General features: G+C 41.5%; 1 protein-coding gene across 3 annotated transcripts in view; it reads left to right on the top strand.

Annotated features, from left to right (window-relative positions):
* Positions 1–10,829, top strand: part of coro2aa (coronin 2Aa) — a 53,230-nt gene extending 42,401 nt beyond the window's left edge. For all 3 annotated transcript variants that reach the window (XM_084078258.1, XM_084078259.1, XM_084078257.1), the window contains 8 exons: positions 36–215; positions 1,420–1,536; positions 3,064–3,168; positions 4,648–4,744; positions 7,072–7,184; positions 7,344–7,434; positions 8,457–8,716; positions 9,349–10,829. In XM_084078258.1, the coding sequence (XP_083934384.1) occupies positions 36–215; positions 1,420–1,536; positions 3,064–3,168; positions 4,648–4,744; positions 7,072–7,184; positions 7,344–7,434; positions 8,457–8,716; positions 9,349–9,483 (1,098 nt within the window). In that variant the 3' untranslated portion in view covers positions 9,484–10,829. The remainder of the gene's footprint in view (positions 1–35; positions 216–1,419; positions 1,537–3,063; positions 3,169–4,647; positions 4,745–7,071; positions 7,185–7,343; positions 7,435–8,456; positions 8,717–9,348) is intronic.
* The last annotated feature ends 2,298 nt before the right edge of the window (positions 10,830–13,127 follow it).

Here is a 13,127-nt window from a genome sequence, read left to right as displayed (position 1 = left end):
TCTCAGGTATTACACTGGCTCTCTTTGTTTCCAAGGTGATGATCTGGAACCTGGACTGTCCAGAGCAGGTGATAAAGAACCCAGTTCGGACCATCAGTCATCACACAGACGTGGTTCTGTCCATGTCCTTCAACACCGATGGCAGCTTGCTGGCCACCACCTGCAAGGACAGGAAAGTCAGACTGATGGAGCCACGCACAGGGAACCTGTTGCAGGTACAGTAGTGCTGCTCAGTGGGTGGGGGTGTGGGCCTTTTATGTATATTTGTGTGTGAGAGAGTGTGTCTCGTTTCTACAGACCACACACGTATGCACACACACACACACACACACACACACACACACACACACACACACACACACACACACACACACACACACACACACACACACACACACACACACACACACACACACACACACACACCTTACCTTACCTTTTTCCTCCAGCACCACACAGCCAAAACTGACACCCTTGTCCGCAGCATAGCTCTCCAGACCCTGGGTCACCAAGCCATGACTCACACTCCTTACATCTGTCTGTTCTCACCTCTGCTTTGACTGTCAAACTGCCTTCCTACGTGGCAGTACAGAGAACACTCCAGAACCATGCCACAGTGTGCTGAATGTGTTGTTTTAACTGCAATCTCTAAATGTTTTATAATTGAATACTTTATTAGATGTTTGCAGAAAAAAATCACATGAAGGTACAGTTCAATACAAGGTCAGCTAATAGGAATTAAAAAACCCAAGAAATCCATTGGCTTGTTTCCATTGGGGTCCTTTGTACTCAATTCATAGTGACATTAAATGACAGACAGATATACACTACTATGCAGAACATCATAAAAAAATAAAATAAAACAAGAAATATGTACAGTAAACATACTTTTCGTATTATATTTATTTACATTAGGTAATAGCCTAATCGGTATTATTAGCAGCAGTAGTAGCAGCAGCAGTGTTCTGTCACTGAAATAGCTTCATCCTAACTGTACAAAATAAGTATGAGTTCCAAATACTTGGGAAATAATGTTTATATCATCATTACTTTAAAACCTTTATTGCCATTAAAGGTACATTTACTTTTACAGTAAGGCATAAAACACAACACCTGCTCACAATAAACACAAGACACAGAAATGTGTGACCTGTTAAATCAACAATTTACAGAAATTATGCAGGAAGTTACTGACTTTGTGTCTTTGTGTGTGTGTGTCTTTGTGTGTGTGTGTGTGTGTGTGTGTGTGTGTGTGTGTGTGTGTGTGTGTGTGTGTGTGTGTGTGTGTGTGTGTGTGTGTGTGTGTGTGTGTGTGTGTGTGTGTGTGTGTGTGTGTGTGTGTGTGTGTGTGTGTGTGTGTGTGTGTGTGTGTGCGTGCGTGCGTGCGTGTGTGTTTGCATGGTGTTCCTGGATTTGTAGGAGGCCAACTGTAAGACGCACAAAGCCACCAAGGCTCTGATATTGGGCAACCTGAAGATGCTCGTCACAACGGGAAATTCACGTTGGAACGCAAGACAGATAGCACTGTGGGACCTGGTGAGGAATAACAATAAACACAAAAGTGAAAGATAACAGTAATAGTAGCATCACCACATCATATGTCATTAGATATCAGCTGCGGATAAAGCTCGATGATGTACCAGAATAGTTGCTCATGAGTGCGTGGAGAAAGGATGAGACCTAAAACCAGCTAAAGATTGAGAATGAAAACTGGAGTGAGAACAGTAGAACTCCAGATGACATGGGTGGGAACAGAGTTGTAAAACCTGAAGATAATGGCTCGGTCTAATTTGAAAGGATACATCCTATCACGATAGTTGTTACCCAATGAGGAACATTCCTTATAATAGAACAGACATTTCCCATTCATTGCAATGCTGTACTTCCATGTCAAACGTAGAATAGGAAGTGATCATTGCGTGGGGGCCTTCTTGGCACGTTTGTTTGGTATGAAGATGTGCCGTTTATGGAATGTAATAGCAACAAGTGTCATCGGAAAAGTAGGTGACTATGAATGGAAGTAACGGAAGACCTATCCATACATTTATATCTACAGTATGTTACTTTGCAAATAAGACAGAGCCAATGTATCTATGTCTACTGTATCTGAACAGGTGAGTTCTATAGCATGACTGAATATGGTTCTACAACCTACAGTTGTACAGTTCTAGAACCTAAAAACAACACTATGGAAACAGGGGTGTTCTAGAATATACTCTAAAAGCAGCACTATGGCGTAGAAAGCTTGAAGCGGGTTACCAGTGGCGGTTAGAAGAGACATGTAGTCTCTCTACAAGTTAACACAGTCTTTCTTTTGAGAAAGGGAGGGAGATAACACCTCCCAAATGCCACACAGTCTAAAGTTGCTCTAGTTGTGTCTGGCTCCTATACAGTAAGTACCCCATCTGGTGGACAAATTAATGAACTACATTAATCACTTAACTACAATAACCTTAACTATGACTATCTAGCATTATGGTTGACTTAAAAAATGTGTTTGGAGCTGCTCAACACTCAACAACTCTGTTTCTGTGTTGCTGCTGTGTTTTTGATGTGGGTGAAAGTATCGAGTGGGTGGGGGATTATGGCTGAAACGGGGATTAGGGACTCAGCGCTCAATCGGTTTAATACTGGACTGTACAGTAATATTTATGTAGGGAATGGGCAGACCCATCTTTGACCGTTATTATCAAGAACTCTCAGCGTCCAGATGTTCTTTATACTAGACACTAAATGTAGTGAAATGATGTAAACCTCATGTCATTTTGAACTCTCTTCCTGGGCACCCGGAGTGCTGTTGCTTTTCAGTCTCGCTGGCCTAATTGGAGCATAGACCTGAAACACAAGACAAATGCAATGACATATACCTCGTACAATAGAGAACGATCCATTGTCCCAGAACTGGAATCGCTAACTACCGTTCTATATCTACACCGTGTGTGTGTGTGTGTGTGTGTGTGTGTGTGTGTGTGTGTGTGTGTGTGTGTGTGTGTGTGTGTGTGTGTGTGTGTGTGTGTGTGTGTGTGTGTGTGTGTGTGTGTGTGTGTGTGTGTGTGTATTCAGGATGACCTCTCCGTGCCTTTGTTACAAGAGGACCAAGACAGTTCATCAGGGGTCCTGTTCCCCTTCTACGACCCTGACACACACATGCTTTACATTGCTGGGAAGGTGGGTCTCTCAACGCACAAACACAGTTCATTAAAACCACATTATGAGTCTCATGTTAACACAGCAGGATGATACAGCAAATGGACACACAGTCGTAGTCATGGCATTGGAAAGGTGGCTTAGTGGTTAGAGACACTGTCCTGTAAGTCAGTGATTCTCAACCCTTTTATCTTCAAGGACCAACAGTTTGATATGCTTTAGGGTTTAGGCCACGGACCCCCATTTGATCAAAAATAATGAAAGACCCCAATGTACACTGTAAAGTCTGCAGTGTTCGTTTAACTGTACAAATGGAACCAAAAAAACTGCTTCATTTTACTTTTTTTGTGGGGCACTCGGATGCTTCAGTTGTTAAGTTCCTGCCCCTCACCGTGAAGGATAGGGGTTCAACTTCAAATCCTCTGGTTTGGCCGGACGTCCAGAGGCGGCATTGCAGAAAAAAAATAGATGGTGGTTGGTGGACCAAGTTATGGTTGCAGACAACACGTGTCCATAACACTTTTTATAGAAACCTAATGTTTTTTTTTTTAACTGATTCTGTTTTCCCAATTTGATATTGACATGGTGTGATTACATACACATTGTAACTCTAAACCTAGTATTGGGTAATACTACCAAGATAACCTGAGGCACTAGATGCAGAACATTCCATGTGGAACGTGCATACAGGCTATATGCTGCATGCAAGCTGTTGTTTCAATACTTTGGCACGACACTGTCATATGACAAAGTAGGGAATTCATTTTTTTTATGGAGATACAAGGTTAGACACAGTATTGGACAATATAGGTTACCATATAATATACTTGTGACTGACAGTCCAGACACACACACACACACACACACACACACACACACACACACACACACACACACACACACACACACACACACACACACACACACACACACACACACACACACACACACACACACACACACACACAGAGAATGAAAGATCATAACGTCACTGTCAGGTGGAAGCCTTGTATGTCCAAAATTATTACTTTTCAGGAAATGGAAAAAATAACCTTTGTTCCAATGGATCCATTGTGGTTAATATTTAGTTACAAGATCTTGTTAATACTTTGCATTGGTTACATATTTATAAGATGAAGAAGATGTAAAAATCTGCACACTTTTTGAATGCTCACCAAAACTGTGAATGTATTAGAATAACATTTTGACCCAAAGGTCTTCGTCAGGTGGTACATGATTTACCTTCCTAGGACCAATTGTGGGAGTAGCAGTGAAGTTCTTACCTGGAGGCTTAACTTTTAAGTGCAACTGAAGTTCCTCACACACAGACATATTACCAGCAGTGATCAGTACGGGAATTGAAAACCATATACCCAGACATGTGATCCTAGAAGCAGCCTAGGAGGGGGAAGTGAAGAGTGTTTTTTTTTCTGACTAGATAATATACAGAATATTATTGAATGCATTGGTACAGAAGATCTGTGTCTGTTTCTCTCTCAGGGTGATGGGACCATCAGGTACTATGAGATCAGCTCAGAGAAACCCTACATGCACTTTCTCACAGAGCATCGCTCGCTCCTACCTCAGAAAGGAATGGGTGAGGACCACAGTTATTAAGTACACACTAACATCATCATATAAACGTCATAAAGGCCCGTTTGATCACGTGGTGGATATATTTCCCCCACAAATGCAGCATGTCTATTGCCTCAATGCCACATAACATTACAGTAGTAGGTAAATGAGTGTAAGGGGTATGGGTATGAGCCATCTTTTTCAATGGGTCTGGCGCCAGTGGTGAGCTGTGGATTTTTGAACTATGGGTACTCTATTTTATGACGTCACGTGCGCGCGCACGTGCACGCGCGCGGGCACGTGCGTGCGCAAGCATGTGCACATAGCCACTCAGCTCAGTGCTAGTTGAAATACTGTATTCAACATGTGATTATTAATGTATTTATATTTCTTATTATTTTGTTGCATTGTTAATTTGTTGTTTTTATTTTTGTTTCAATTAATTAATTATTTTATTTTCCTTTTGTTTTATATAAAAGCCCTTTACATAGATTCACCCACACATAAGTACTTAAAATAATCAGTCAACTTGTCTTTACTTTAATTACTTTTTTTAAGACTTACATTGCTTTCAAAACAGTGTTTTTTAAAACAAGTAAAAAAAAAAATACCCTTTTGCTACTCACCAAAACAAAGACGGTTTTATGGAGTTCAAAGCCTACTTTACTAAATGGGAACACTGTGAGCCCCCACCTCATGTCTAAAATACACTTTTTGGCCAGAAAAGAAAATATTTCACCGGAATTAAAACCTGTTTTTGGTTGCTCCAGGTGCCCTCTACAGATCTGGTCAATGGAATTTTCCTATTGACCAGATTCTTCCTTCAGGTGAAATATTTTCTTTTCTGGCCAAAAAGTGTATTTTATACGTGAGGTGGGGGCTCAGAGTGTTCCCACTTAGTAGAATAGGCTTTCAACTCCATTAAACCGTCTTTGTTTTGGTGAGTACCAAAAGCGTTTTTATTTTATTTTACTACAGACGAGAGGCTGCGCTACCGCGGTGCGAGGGGAAAGAATCTAAAGTACCATAGCGTTAAGGAGAACTCCTTCTAACGCTATGGACCAGAGCTAGATAAGGATACCTTTGTGAGTGTCTGGTAGGCTACCAGCTCTTGTTATGCAAAGCAGCCAGGTCGTTGAGTCCATTGTTTAAGGTGTTAAAAACGGCTCGCCCCTGAAGGTGCGTTGTTGTATTAATGATTGACTTCTCGCGGGCGGCTGACGTGTGTGCTCGCGAGTGCATGTGGAGCTGCTCGTGCATGTGCACGCGCGAGTCCCCAGCCCCCACAGTGTCAGAACTAAGGGTACGCCGTACCCCCCCCGTACCCCCTACAGCTCAACCCTGTCTGGCGCAAACTAACTCCAAATGTTTATGTCCTGGATGGATACACAAAATCAAGGTATGCGATAGAAACAGAAACACATTACGTTCACTTAAGAAATCGAGCAAACCTCCAATCAAAATGTTTCCTCCCCCAGGTTTGATCAAAGTTAGGCACCCGTACCTAAAATAATAATAATGATAATATTAAATAATAATAATTATTATTATTATTATATAAATGTTGTATAAATGTACGAATTAAAACATATTTCCCTCATTGTACTTTTTATTCATTCAGCTTCATCATCCAGCGTTCGTGCTAAAGTCGTTTTTTCTTTCACTATCTCTTTTTGTGTAATACATGCACCTTGTAAGCAAACCTGCTGTGCAAATGAGCCTGCCATATTTGAATAGCCAAACAAGCCCTCCTATGCATTATCTGGAGTGGCACACTCACAAACAAACACCATCTGAATTATGATGTGATTACATACTCGCATTTCAGGCTTTAGGCTAACATGTTGGCAGTAGCCATTGTTAGGGAGTAATAGGCAGTTCTGTGGTATTGTAAGCAGGTTTCATAGACAAAATGTCACTGGGGATCTTTAGTTTAAAAAGAGACATCTTTCTTTGTGCTGTCAGCGAGGAAGAGGCGAGGAAGAGGCGATGATAATGCAAAGACCTCTCCCTTGTCTTGTCATTATGAATTACTTATCTACACTTGGGAAATTTCCCTTTATGAGCAATAGAAATTGAGTACCATTTACTGTAGCTGTGGGGCAATGTGGGATGTAAAAGTTATGGAGTATGATTTCTAGAGGATTCACATTTCTGCATAGTGTATCCCAGTATTACAATTAACTTTTTTTTTTACTCATGATTCCCCACATCCTTTACTTTTTATGTCACCTGCTGACATTTTCATTTTTTCACTTTGCCACTGTGCAAATCAGTTTTTTCACTGTGCAAATCAACTTAAAAGTGTGGCTATGTGTGTGTGTGTGTGTTGCGTGTTTGCTTCTCCAGGTGTGATGCCAAAGAGGGGTCTGGACGTGAGCACCTGTGAGGTGTTCAGGTTCTACAAACTGGTGACAATCAAGAGCCTCATTGAGCCTTTATCCATGATTGTGCCCCGCAGGGTGAGGGCACACTTACAGTACCTCACACAACTCAAATAACATCTTTAAAATAGATTGGACTGTGGAATAACAAAGTGATAAAAATGTATTTTATTAATCCTTGAGTCTGTATTTTATGTGTGCGTGTGTGTGTGTGTATGTGTGTATGTGTGTTGGCAGTCGGAGTCCTACCAGGAGGATATTTACCCCATGACGGCAGGTAACCGGCCTGCCCTGACAGCTGAGGAGTGGCTCAGTGGAATTGATAAAGGTCAGAGTGTGTGTAACTGCATGTCATTGCTGTCAGGCAGAAACCTCATATCTCCATATTTCAAATTTGTTTGTTTTTTTGTAAATTAATAACCTATTTCATCATACAAGAGTGTCACACAAAAGTAGTGAAAATAGCAGATGTACAAGCTGACCTTGTAGATCGGATATTTTCACTATTTTAATTAAAATAATATGTATAATAATAAAAAAGGAACGATTTTGGACATGGCTTCCACCTGACAGCAACAATGTATATTGTTGTGGTAGTAGGGACTGTGTAGCTGATTATTATATGGCTTGGTTGAATGCTCGATTCAGATTGGTCAATGCTTGCGTTGTGTTATTTCCCGCTGCTATGAACAAAAGACCGTTCATTTCTATGGATGCAGAATCTAACAGACTATTTTCTTTACTGGAATCAATGAAGTCCTTGGTAAAATAAACAAAATCCCTTTTGCTCTTATATTTTGTGTCAAATTATTGGAAGTGGAATAATGACAAGCGAGGTCGGTCATTATTGAGAACTAAAAAAACATGCATCACCCTCTGGGTTTGTTTCTCAGTAACGACTGTCTTGCTGTTCATTGTCCCTTACATGTTGTACTGTGGGAGTGGGGACTGTGTAGCTGTACGTAAATTGTGGTAGAGGTTGGACTGCAGGGTTCCAGTGATGAGTTACTGGGGGACCCTGGTCAACAAAGTATATAGCGTTTTAAGTGGTTAAGATCCAGTGTAGCTACGCAAACTGTTGATCTACATAGTAAAAAACAAACTACACCTTACAGGTCCATTTTGTTCTCTGAGTTAAAGTAACACTCCGTATTTTACGGCGTACTGACTGAGTCTATGCAATGGTAAAGTCTTTGGTAGTTGAATAACGCAAATACATATTTTTTTAAGAAGGTCAAGTGCATTCTCTTGTGATAGCATTTTCTCACTGGAATAAAGTAAGACTGTATACCTCTCATTGCAATGTGACCACTGAATGTTCTTGCCTCCTGCTCTGTTGTTCACCTCCAGGTCCGGTGCTAATGTCCCTGAAGCCTGGCAGTCAAGTAGAGGAGTCGTACCATGAACTGAGCAAGGGGCTTGATACCCGCCGGTCACAGAGTAGGCCGGGCCTGTTGCAGCTGGCATACATTCAGGACCAACTAGGTTCCAAAGAGAGCAGAGAACAGGACGGCAGTCTAACGGAGGGCAAGGACGACATCAGTTGGTCGTCAGTCAGCAATGGACAGGACCTGTCTCTCTGCTCTACTCCCACCATGACAGAGAACGAGGTACCGGGGACGGGTGTTGAGTTTTACTTGGCGGGTGAAACAGCAGATGTGTATCCTGTAGTCGTTTTTTTACTTTACATTATTTTAACCAGTCTGTATGTTATAGTATGTTAGCCACTTGAACCGTAGCGTCCCTATTTTGGGCATGTCACAATAGGTGAACATTTGGCAAAAATAGCCAATCTACAAGCTGTGGGCTTGTAGATTGGCTATATATTCAGCAAAGAGATTCAGGATAGAGTCCTGGGGGGCCCGGTCAATAGTATATAGGGTTGAAGTGGTTAATGCAATATACTGTAAAAGCACATTTGCAGTGGTTGGAGGTGGTCTCCCTACTCTTCCATTGAGTGTCGGGTAGGACACTTACTGGTTAACAATGTCAATGTCAAACAAAGCTAAAATGGAGATGGAATGGATTAGTTCCATTCAATTACCTACGTTTCCATCTGGAGCATATTCCAAATCGCAATTCTAATATGAATACCTGTGTGTGTGTGTGTGTGTGTGTGTGTGTGTGTGTGTGTGTGTGTGTGTGTGTGTGTGTGTGTGTGTGTGTGTGTGTGTGTGTGTGTGTGTGTGTGTGTGTGTGCGCGTGCGTGTGCATGTGCGTGTATGTGTTCTGCCCCTCACAGCTGCGACTGAAGTTCCACAAGCAGCAGGAGGACATCCGACGGCTGCGGGAGCTTCTCAACCAGAGGGACGTACGTATCAAGCAAATGGAGCTGGAGATCAAGAACATGAGGAACTCCCAGCAGGCCCCGCTCTGAGACAGGCCAAAACACTATGTCACCTTCATGCACTGTAAAATGAACTAACTGTGTGGAGTGTACGAATGACACCAAATGGACCGTTACGGGTCCTTTGGTTCCATTCGTACACTCTCAGAGTTCAATTAACACTGAGGACTTTACAGTGTATAGTCTATCTATATCAACACACTACAAAATAGCCCCCCCCCCTCTTTACATTCCCTCTCTGGATGGAGTATCACCTCTATAGACAAGTCCTCTCTTCTCCTCTGTCACTGTCACAGAGGGAGGTGTTGCAAAGCCAATATCACTTCAGTTCTAGTTTGTGTTTTGGGAACTGCGGTCTCACCGACACTACACCGAGTGTGCACGTTTTTCTTCTTCATGTACATACACGCTCATACACTACGCAAGTCTTGTTTCCTCCATATGACCAGTGTGTCATGTATTTTAGATTGTAGCCCATCTATTCACCTGTTATCTCCCCACTTCTCCCGCTCAACTTAAAACGTCTCTTTTGTACGCTTCACAGCTATGCAATTTTCTTGTAATCTTTTACTGTATTGTGTATTTTATTTTTTAAATGATGAGAGGAAACAGATTTGATGTACGTGCCTGCCTTCTAAGTGAATGACGCGGTGGCCTGCCCGTTATTTTGGAGCTGTCAGCGATAGGAGCAGACAATCACTCGCGATTGTACGACGACACTGAATATATTTTCTGTGCTTCTTGATCTATATTTTCTTGCATATTTAAACTACTGTATGATGCGATGGTGTGTGTGTGCGCGCGCGCGCGTGTGTGTGTGTGTGTGTGTGTGTGTGTGTGTGTGTGCGCACGTGTGCGCACATGCATGTGTGGGTGTGTGTGTTTGGGTATGCTAGAGAGAGAGGGAGAGTGGGCTTGAAAGAAGATTGAGCAGGTTTAATGAAATAACAATACCACAGTCTAGAGCTCTCTAGTGTTCCATAGAGCTGCCTTTGCATTTGAATGAATGGGGAAAAAACTGGTAGTTCAATTCTTTTTAGAGAACAATTGGTGCCCAACAGCCATCTCTGTACCTGTTGCCACATAATATGGAAGATTTCTTTTTGTTTTATCTTTTTTAATTTCTTTTTTAATTTATTCTACTATGCAGTGAAAATGTTCACTGTGCAAGTTATAAAATGGAAACTTTTGACATCAAAATCAGGAGCCGAAAACGTGATTTCTGTTCAGAAAATCAGCATGTTGCTGTTAACCAACAGCATGTAAATTTTTTGTCATGATATTCTACAGCCACTGTGAAGAACAGGTTTAAAGCCATTGTGTGTTTGAATCAATATAACCTATGGGCACACAATAAATGTATTGTCAATTTGTAACAGCTTACCTTAAAGAGTGATCTCTTAAAACAACAGCCATACATACTATTGTGTAGGTTAACAAAGAGTATCTTCAAATAATGACCATGTTTTCCTAAAGGAACTCTCTGAGTGTACATTAATGGGATGTTTATTGCGTTTGGTGCTTAAAGTACATTTTGACTTGACTTGAGAGATTTGCTGTTAGCAAATGTGCTCCATCTGAATTGGCAGATTCTGTAGCAGTGGTTCTCAAATGGTTTCACACCTGGGACCTGATGATTGCATTTACCATAAAAGACATAACCCAGAAAGTTAAATGACACATGTCCTTCTAGTGAAGATGTCGATTGCCTGTGACCTTGTCAGTACACCCTGCAACCCACTTTTGGGTCTCAATCCGCTGGTTTGGAAATGCATTAAGCAACAAGGCTACAGATTTTAAACGCACATTTTTGCAATAAAATGGCAAAGAACTCCCCCCTGTGTTTCAGTACCTCTCATTCAGGGAGAAAATGAAATGGACTATTTTGCATAAATGTTACTGTAAGAGACCACAACACCTACCACATACTACATAGACTGGTGCTTGAATGAAACTTAGGGTGATCACATGTATGATGTATGACAATGCATCATGCATAGCTTGATGCAAAGCTGCAGGCATCATAATATACCATGTCGTACCATTATGATGCTAATGCATCATGCTATTTCCAATGTGTCTGTATTCATCATGAGGTCATAGTTCATGACTACATAATTCATTTGAGCCATGTCCATAGCTCATGACATGAAGTTATATATTCATTGGCACACGCTACACATCTTAATGCTACTAAAATGTGTTGAATATGAATATGAGGATCATAAATGTACGTACATACAGGAGATATAGCGTACATTTTTACCTTCCAATATGAGATGACCTTGTCAAACAGGCATGAGATTGATACTGCAGTACTAACCAATACAACCACACACAATAATACACTGTGTAACAATACTTTATCTTTATCAAGCCCTCACACACGCACGCGCACACACACACACACACACACACACACACACACACACACACACACACACACACACACACACACACACACACACACACACACACACACACACACACACACACACACACACACACAGCTCTATAGAATATGTTGTCTGTGACCCCTGTGACCCTTGCAGGACAGTTCTAGTACACCAGGCTTACTCATGGACTGTAACCACACACTGCCATTGGCTGACATGCCTCAATATATCTCCTTCATGCACAGCACTGCTGTCTGTCTATAGCTACAGAGCTGGCCAGTGGCCAGGAGGGAGCTCTGTTGATTGGCTGATTGTTCATGTCATAAAGGTTGTCTCTAGAATGCGATAACCAGTTTCATTTCTATTTTTTATTTGACTCTACCTATTTGCTGAGAATAGAAGCTCTACAAGTTCATGTGTTGCGTTGTGAGCCTGTATCAACTATTTTCAAAAGCTGAAAAATAGAATAGGGCTTCAGTGTTTAAAACTGTTCCTCATTTTGCTCGGGACCCCCTGGAACCCCCTCAAGGACCACTGGAGTTCCCTGGTCCCCACTTTAAGAACCAGTGGTCTAGAAACCTGTTCTCACCATTCCCACACCTACTATAACTACAACGACAGGCCTTGCTCAGCCCATTGGATTTACATACAGGCAAACTGATAACAACAGGTCTGTTAAAGGTGGGGGTGGGAGCACACAGCACAGTGGGGAAGACTAATAATGTGGAGGACTATATTTAACAAATGCAATCGTTGGCTGCTCACTATTCTGCAATCTGTGTCTGTCTGTGGTGTGAGCATATTTTGTCACTGCAGTTTTATGAGGTTCATCTGAAGAAATTGTTTTCAATGGCGCAACATAGTCAAAATCCACACTCTAAAATTTGGATGTCAGGTTTCCCCCCCCTGCGTTTTGCTGAATAATGGTCTCAGACTAAGTTCTGTAACGCATGGCATAGCCAATATCAGCCCTCTTGAAGATGTATCTACAATCCAATTGAGGGGACAAAATACCATTCCAGAGACCCTTTTGTGGCAAAATGCAAACACATGGTTGGTGTCTTCGTTTTACTAGAGCAATAATGTTAGTTGCAGATTCACATGTTCGCTTTCAGTTGCAAACACTTGCCATTTTAGTAACTGCTGCCAGGAAATGACATCAGTCTCACTGTGCCTAACTTCACTGCATTTTGTTATTTTTGACTGTTATTGTGATGTCTTTGAAGATATTGATGTATGCAAAAGTAAAATATATATATATATACAATGAAAATTTAC

This window comes from Gymnoscopelus microlampas (genome assembly GCF_963454915.1).
Source record: "Gymnoscopelus microlampas genome assembly, chromosome: 2".
NCBI lineage: Eukaryota > Metazoa > Chordata > Actinopteri > Myctophiformes > Myctophidae > Gymnoscopelus > Gymnoscopelus microlampas.
Note: the sequence above shows the minus strand (reverse complement) of the source record. Positions and strands in the feature narration are given on the sequence as shown.